The sequence below is a fragment of the Corvus hawaiiensis genome, chromosome 6 (genome assembly GCF_020740725.1).
Source record: "Corvus hawaiiensis isolate bCorHaw1 chromosome 6, bCorHaw1.pri.cur, whole genome shotgun sequence".
Classification (NCBI taxonomy): Eukaryota; Metazoa; Chordata; class Aves; order Passeriformes; family Corvidae; genus Corvus; species Corvus hawaiiensis.
In genome coordinates, this window is record NC_063218.1 from 40,398,757 (window position 1) to 40,407,114 (window position 8,358).

The 8,358-nt window shown below is 44.5% G+C and overlaps 1 protein-coding gene across 6 annotated transcripts in view; it reads left to right on the forward strand.

Annotated features, from left to right (window-relative positions):
• The window catches only part of NR1H3 (nuclear receptor subfamily 1 group H member 3), a 31,804-nt gene extending 23,446 nt beyond the window's left edge, over positions 1-8,358 (forward strand). For all 6 annotated transcript variants that reach the window (XM_048308316.1, XM_048308320.1, XM_048308317.1 and 3 more), the window contains exons 4-9: positions 2,310-2,518; positions 2,760-2,939; positions 3,376-3,475; positions 5,000-5,113; positions 5,925-6,019; positions 6,415-8,358. In XM_048308316.1, the coding sequence (XP_048164273.1) occupies positions 2,310-2,518; positions 2,760-2,939; positions 3,376-3,475; positions 5,000-5,113; positions 5,925-6,019; positions 6,415-6,561 (845 nt within the window). In that variant the 3' untranslated portion in view covers positions 6,562-8,358. The remainder of the gene's footprint in view (positions 1-2,309; positions 2,519-2,759; positions 2,940-3,375; positions 3,476-4,999; positions 5,114-5,924; positions 6,020-6,414) is intronic.

Genomic DNA, 8,358 nt, shown 5'->3' on the forward strand with positions numbered 1-8,358 from the left:
TCTTTTTTAATACCTAATCCGAATCTCCCTTGTCTCAGTTTAAGGCCTTTTCTTCTTGTTCTCTCACTGTGGGCATGGCAGAAGAGACTAACCCCCTCCTCATTCCAACCTCCTCTGTTTTCTGTGTTATCTGTGCATTAAAAAAATGGCCAAAGAATCTTTCAGCACTTTAAAAGTCTTGTTTGTAAAGTCGAGCTTTATTTATCTTTGTTCTTGAAGATACAGAGGGGTTTTTTTTCCAATCAGTTCCTTTTCTGCTTCCCTTCCCTCCAGCGTGTCAATCACAGCACAGAGCCTGGTGCTGTCAGCAGCCTTGCTGAGGGTGCACTCAGTCCCACTGTGCACCTTAACAAAGGTGTTAAACAGTGCCGGTCCAAATACCAACCCCTGGGGAACACCACTCATCACTGGTCTCCACCTGGACATTGAGCCATGGGCCACAACTCTTTGAGTGTGACCATCCAACCAATCTTCTATCCTCCAAGTGATCCTTCTGTCAAATCCATGCTGTTCTAATTTAGAGACAAGAATACATTGCTCCTGAGCTTGGTGGAGGTGATCCTTGAATATTAACCAGATTTCTTGGGCCCCTCTTCCCTCCTGCACTTTATCTGATAGTACTCTACCAAGCAGATCCCTGAAGAGGCCAGAGTCTGCTCTCCTGAAGTCCAGGCCAGTGAACTTGCTGTGCACCCTCCCTGCTGCTCCAAGGATCTTGAAATTCACCATTTCATGATTACTGCAGCCCAGGCTGCCCTTGAGCTTAACCTTTCCCACCAGGTCCTCCCCCGTTGGTGATAATAAGGTCTGGCATAGCATCTCTCCTTGTTGGCTCCTCTGTCACTTGCAGAAGACAGTTACCATCAACACATTCCAGGAGCCTCCTGGACTGCTTATTCCCTGCTGTGTTGTCCCTCCTACAGATATTGGAATGGTTGAAGTGTCCCATAAGGATCAGGGCTTGTGAATGTGAAGCTGCTCTTTTCTGTTGATAGAGGGCCTCCTCTGCTTGGTCTTCTTGGTTGGGTGGCTTGTAACATTAGACCCCCTCTGTAATGTCACCTGTCCCTGTCCTCCCTTTAATCCTGGCTCATAAGCTCTTGTTCAGCTCCTCATCCATCCTGGGCAGAGCTCCATGCACTCCAGCTGGTCACTGGCATAGAGAGTGACACCCTCTCCTTGTCTCCCCTGCCTTTCCTTCCTGAAGAGCCTGTATCCTACCATTCCAACACCCCAGTTATAGGATTCATTTCACCATGTCTCTGTGATGCCGATATGATTACAGCCCTGCAGGTGTGTGCGTGTCTCTAACTCCTCGTGTTTACTCCCTCTGCTACATGCATTTGCATAAAGGAATTTAAGCTGGGCTCCTGATGAACCTGACTTACTGGATGGAGTGGCAGGAATTCCATTGTGCTGCTCTTCAGGAGCTCTCCTGCTGACCTGCATACCCTCTCTAGGCTCTGGGCATCTCTTGCTGGCACTGGCATCAAACTGGTAGGAGAGGGATGGATTGAGGTTCCTGTCCCTAGGCACCTTTAGTTTAAATCCCTCTTCACAGCTTGGCAAGCCTACAAGAAAAGATGCACTTCCCTTTCTCTGACAGAGGGACCCCATCAGCCCTCGGTAGAGCAGATGTCTTTGAGTTGTTCTGTTCCTTACAATGTTACATCCACGTAACATCTCCCCTTTGACTTAACAACTGAAGGAGACACTTTCAATCCTATTCCTGAAGGACCTGCCGTTGGTCCTCAGTACATTTTGTGCAAAGCTATTCTTCCACTATTCATCTTGGGGTATGTTACTGCTCTAGAGTTTGCTGCAGATGGCCTGTATAGCAAATTATCCTTTTACTCTCAAACTCCACCCAGGATGGAGTCTGACTTTTGAAGAGGGTGAAATTACACAAGCTGTTAAATTAAAAATACTGAGAAAAGACATAACAGTAGGATAATATAAAATACAGTGGACACACCATGGCATATGAAGGGAGCACCTGACATTTTAGGGAATTGCTTTTTGGGGAAAGTCACTGTTGTTTTTCTGAGATCTGCAGGGCATCATGAGGGGAGCTTCTGCCTTCTATGAACACTTTACATGACAGTATGATTTGAAGAAAGGCAATGGAACAACTTGAAGTAGGGCATAGAGGGGGAAACAAGTATCACTGTTGGCTGTGTTGTGTACACTGTGCTATGCCTGGTACAGGCAGCTGTGATCTCTGCCTCTCCATCCACAGCACGTTATCCTGTGTTCAGTGTGGTTTCCATTGTCTTCCTATGATTGATCATGGGCTATTCCTGCTTTAGATGTTCTGTCTGAAGAACAGATCCGACTGAAGAAACTGAAGAAGCAGGAAGACGATCAGGCTCGGACAGTTGTGGTGCGTCCAAACCCTCCAAATCCGCCAAGCCCTTCCCACAAACTGACGCCGGAACAGCTGAGCATGATAAAAAAGCTTGTGGCTGCTCAGCAGCAGTGCAACCAGCGCTCCTTCACAGACAGGCTCAAAGTGACGGTAAAAACTCTACCAGTGTATCCAAAATAAGAAAAAGTGAAGTTTGGGGAGTCTTGTTTTAGGTAAAACATCTGGGAGAACAGAGTTACTTTAGGCATTGCATTTGTGGGCTGAAGCTCTGAAAATAATAGCAACGGATCATGTTTGAAGCTGTCATTTGCTTCCCTTGGTCTCTTCATCTTATCTTTCATCTTTGGCTCCATCTTTCACAAATATATGCTGTCTCTTCCCATTCCCACAGCCATGGCCCCAGATTCCTGATCCAAATAACCGTGAAGCAAGGCAGCAGCGTTTTGCTCACTTTACAGAACTTGCAATTATCTCTGTGCAAGAGATTGTGGACTTTGCCAAGCAATTACCTGGCTTCCTGGAGCTCACCAGGGAAGATCAGATTGCTTTACTGAAGACATCTACCATAGAGGTGAGGGTTTGACTTGACCACAGTACATAGTAGCAGAGATGAAAAAATTTGGCAGTAACCACCTAGAGAACTAGTTCCATCCCTTTTTTGAGGATAGCAGACTGAAGGACCTCAGCTATGGGACTGTTACTGCAATATACTGAGGTTATATTGGCAAGATGCCTGGTTATATGCTGCAGTGTCTGGTTATACAGGAAGAGAGTGAGGCAAGTGCCTTGGTAGTGGTAAGCAGGAGTTTCCCATTTCCCAGAAGCAGACACCACAAAGGATGGCAGCAGACTTTACCCTGGAATTTTTAAGCACTCTGAGAGAAACTGGAGCGGTTTTGTGTTTGTTTTTTTTTTTTTTGTCAAAGATGCTTCAACAGTCAGCAAATTATTGATGTTGTAACATTTCTTGCTGGTTTCAAATCAAGTGTATCTATTTCTGTCCTCAGGTGATGTTGTTGGAGACATCTCGGCGCTACAATCCAGAGATTGAGAGCATCACCTTTCTTAAGGACCTGAGCTATAATCGGGATGACTTCGCCAAAGCAGGTGGTCCATTAGACAGGTGTTTCTTCCTCTCCAGTGTCTTGTGTTCTTACATATTTTCCTTTTTAATGTGGGCAGCTGGAAATAGTTTGGGTGGTCAGGTAAGAGGTTTAGAACAGGACCAAACCAATAGCCCCACAAACCATTTTTTTTTTTTTGCTTTTAACATATGATACTAGCTCAGTTCATGTCTTTTTCTAGGTGTCAATTTGCTTGGGAAAATCTGGACTCTTAAAGCATGAAAATATTGCTGCAGGTGTCCACCTAGGACTAACAGTTGGTGTGAACTTCCTTGCTTGTAGAGATGTGATGTGGTGGTAGAGTTGTGTCAGATCATACCAATTCAAACCACAGTCTTCTCTCCTTTGCAAGTGCATCACTTGCTAATCCGGATCACTGGGAGTGATGACGTTACTGTGATTACATTTCAGTTGATACAAAGTCTGTACTGTGCACTGAGGATCCCCACAGACTGCTTTAGATATTTTATCATTCTAATATATGGTAGCCTGTGGTGTTGTGATCTCTGAAGTCTTTTATTTTTCCAGGGCCTATGAGTGTCTGTAATTTCAGATGAAGTAACAAGAAGTGTGTATCTTTAGCATTTCTAAAAACAAGACTTAAGCTGTGCTTCAGCTGATTTTATTTTATTCCTTGAGTAGCTATTTAACCATTTATGCTTGAGATGGCTTTTATATACAACTTTTCTTTTTGACACTTTTCCTGGTAGCCTTTTCTTCAGGTTATTAGAAAGGCAAACAGCAGGGAGCCAGAAAGATTCCCTCCATTCTGTTCCTCCTTCTCTGATGCAGTTGTAATGCAGGAAATTAGAAACTTGGATGCTATTTTGGACGAAAGGCCTGAAGTTTTCAGCGTGATTACATAGCACAAAGAGACCTGGTTTGACAGTGGTCTCTGTTATGGCAATAAATATCAGTGCATTTCTGTCTAACTGCATTTATCAAATGAGGTGATTGGAAGCCTAGGTCAGGCTCTGCCTCAGGTCTCCCAGTTCTTTGAGCTGAAGGAAATGGCATCGTTCAGAGTTCTTGGAACTGGATATTTTCAGCTCATACATACTTCATATGAACCTTAAGCATGGGACTTTGAAAGTGTGCAGGCTACTGGGTGTGAAGGAGGTGATGCTATGAGAGTGGACAGTATAGATGTTGTGCTTATGACTTTCTGACATTTTGATGGACTTACCTGATAGCTGATGTTTTGTTCCTTTAGCTGTTGCCCAGTAATGGGCTGTGGGGCATTTAAGGCTTTAGGAAAACCCAGAAATAGTGTGATTTTACAGTTAGAATGTTATAACAGTTCAGCCACTATTATTGGTGCTCACCAGTAGTGGATGTAAAGGGAAGATTGATTGGAGCATAATGTAAGGGTTTGTCCCTGCTTGTGTGTCCTCCCCACTCCCTGGTGTATTGCAGTGGATTTCTGGTGGCCTTTTCTGTGAAAGGAAGGGGGAGAGAGGGGAGACAATTGCTACTGCCTCACCTTGTTCTCTTCTGTTTGTTGCAGGTCTGCAGTTTGAGTTCATTAACCCCATCTTTGAGTTCTCAAAGGGAATGAATGAGCTACAGCTTAATGATGCTGAATACGCACTTTTAATTGCCATCAACATTTTCTCTGCAGGTAAAAAGCCAGGAAGATCTGAAGAGCTGCAGCAGTGAGTCAGAGGGCAAAGAAACTAGAGGGAAGGAATGTTAAAAGCAGAAAATGAGTAATAGAGCGTGTGTAGAGTCTAGTGATAAAGGGAGCATATTATTAATTATATTCTGAATTTTCTAGTGCAACTTCTGGAGGAAATCGAATTCCTCACTGTTGGAGAAGTGTGTAGAAAAATCAGCCAGTGTTTATCTTCCTCATTTGGAAATTGCTATTTTATTGCCCCCTTAATGTCCTTGGCACCTCTCTGGTGTAATGCCGGTCCCACAGCATGAGCGACATCTAGTGGGCCTCTGGACAAGAGGCAGTATCGCTCCAGGCCAGGACAGGGCTTTGCCAAGAAGCCACCTCTACTCTTCTGTCTTGTGACCTGATTAATGACTGTTTTATTTTGTTCCTGTTTTCTAACTGGCTCAGCTACGAGAGAGACTTTCCCATTTGCTCTCGAATAGGCAGCTTCTCATTTTTTCTGGGACAGGAAGATGAGCCCAAACAGCACTATGTAAGTGTGTTTGGTCCCTCTAACCTGCCACCTCTGTAGGAGTCAGATCAGGCTCCCCGTGTGCAGTAGGCCTCACTGAGAAAGAACAGTTACAGGCAACTGACGTAGCTGCCACAGTGTCATGGCTATATCTCCCAGTTGGGTAAATCTGAGATGAAGTTTTTAGAAGAGACCACAGGAGGAAGTAGGGTTAGACAGAGATGTTAAATCCAGTGAAGCTGCCTGTGGCAATCTGCTTATGTCTAATCTGCTTACTTCTAACCTGCTTTGTGGCAGACCGACCGAATGTGCAGGACCAGTCCCTGGTGGAGAGGCTGCAGCACACCTATGTGGAAGCGCTTCATTCTTACATTTGCATCAACAGACCAAATGTGAGTGCCTGACCAGAACATCGCCGGTGACGATGCCAGCGGATTTTGTGTTTATGCAGGCAGAGTTCCTGCAGTACTGTCTGTAACTGGTCTCTTGCTGCTTGTACTGTCACGCTTGTCCCTTCTGGGCTCTTTGATAGCAGCTGTAAATGCAGGATTTGTGAGCTGTCACAATCTGCTCTCCTGTATCATGTTCCGTAGTTTAGCCAGCATGGAAAGTCTGGAGTTTTGGGACATGATGTACTACTTGTGTTCTTTCACACTGCATCCTCTTGGAGGATGCTGGGTTTAGAGGAAGTAAGGATTGTGGTTACAGTACATCATCAGTTGTAGTAATTTTTTTTTAAACAAAGTTTTAGGTGAATTTACTAACAGTTGTCTGTTTGCCCCTGCAGGATCGCTTGATGTTTCCACGGATGTTAATGAAGCTGGTCAGTCTTCGGACACTGAGCAGTGTCCACTCTGAACAGGTGTTTGCCCTTCGGCTGCAGGACAAGAAGCTCCCACCCCTGCTCTCAGAAATCTGGGATGTGCATGAGTGACTGCATGCTCCCAGGGCGCTGACATGCTGACATAATGCCATCTCCCAGCCTTCGCTAACGAGAAGCCAGCCTCCCCTCTCCAAAGCACTGAACCCTGGGCTGGGCATGCAGGGATTGATGAGCCTGGGGTTTCAGTGTTGTCATGAGACTCTGCAGGAGGCAGCTGGGGTAGATCAGCTGATGGAGGGGCTGGTTTCGATGTAGTGCCCGTACCCCAAAGGAATAACGTGAAACATTCAAAAACGGTAGAAATGAAGACCTTTCCCCCTGCCCCCCAACTCCTTTTTCTTCAGAGTCTTTATCTTCTCTAAGCATATGCTGAGGGTTTGCCCATTGATCCTCTTCTCGCTGATTATGAAAATGAATTTGCAGGAACTTGCCAAAAGCTCTCTGTTGAGAGTCACCCAGCTCAAAAGGCTTCTGCAGGGTCCCCAGTGTACCTGGATCTGAGGAGCTCAGGGAAGTCAGTGTGGATGTTCTAGGGGTTTCACTGGGTTTCCTATAAATAAAATCTCTTGAATGTGCTGCCCTTTAAAATGATTCCAAGAGAAGTAGCTTTTATTTCTTTATTATGAGACTTCATCTCTAGAGCTGCCCTTTATTCTGGCCCTCCTTTGGAAAAAGGATTTCTGTAATGTGTAGTGCCCTTTGTCTAACAAGGAGGTCCTCTGGGTAGGGAACATTGTATATCAAAAAGATGTCAGGCATAAAGTAGTGGATTTTTTTAATGTAATGCATCACGGTTTTATCTCATGGTGGTTCTCAGCTCAATTTACCTTTGATTTGCTAACAGCTGGACAACTTTAGTTCAAAACAAATCAGGACATAGATTTTATCTTTAGGGGTGGAATAGAAGAAAGATAGGTGGGGAGGACTGGTACCTAGGTAAGGTAGGTGTGGTGGAAGGATCTCAAACACTTCCAAGAATCTGGAGCATGTGGTATGTGTTCCAAGGTGGGTGTGAAGATGTATCAACCAAGGAGAGAGGACACACTGCATTTAGTGAAATATGTGGGCATTGCACAAGCTGTGGGCTGTACAACTCTCAGATCACGGGCTGCAGGAATATTGGGTGTAATCAGATCTACTTGCATCGTCTTCCTTTTGCCAAAGTCCTTCCAAGGTACTTGCTCAAGGTTTCAGTGATGATCACGGGATATGGAGGTCCCTCCTGTATGAGGAGTGCCAACTGCTTCAGAAGGACACTTGGGTCTTGTATCCTTTCTTCACTTTGGGCATTGTGAGATCCACACTGGATTTATGGCCCAAGTTTTAAGTATCCGCATCCATAAGTATTCTAGGATTTACAGCAATATTTTGTCTGACAGAAGAGAAATATACTGTTATAGAACATGTTCCTTATTTTCCAAGAAAGAACATCTTATGGCTGATCTCAGAGATGTAACCTTAAGTATCCTGGTAGCTTGGTCTCATGAGTCTTCTCTGTCATAGGGGTCTATGTTTGCTTGCCCGGTGAGCATCCCAAGAGCATAGGTTCACATGGCTCGGGGTTTTTTTGTTTGTCTGTTTTTTGGTTTGTTTGTTGTTTTTTTTGGCTGTGTATCTGAGCGCTATGCCCGTGGTGAGGGTATTGTGTCCATTTTGCACTTGAGGTTGGTCCCCTGCCACTGGCCTTCACTCTGCACCTTTGTAAAGCACTTGTAACAATCTGTAAAATAATCTGTTGTTTTTTATAACTCATTGCAATTGCAAAAATTCTTGTTTAAATCTGTATTTTTAACTAATCTGTTTGAGAAATGTTAATGTTTATATAAAAGAATAAAGCCTAATACAGGA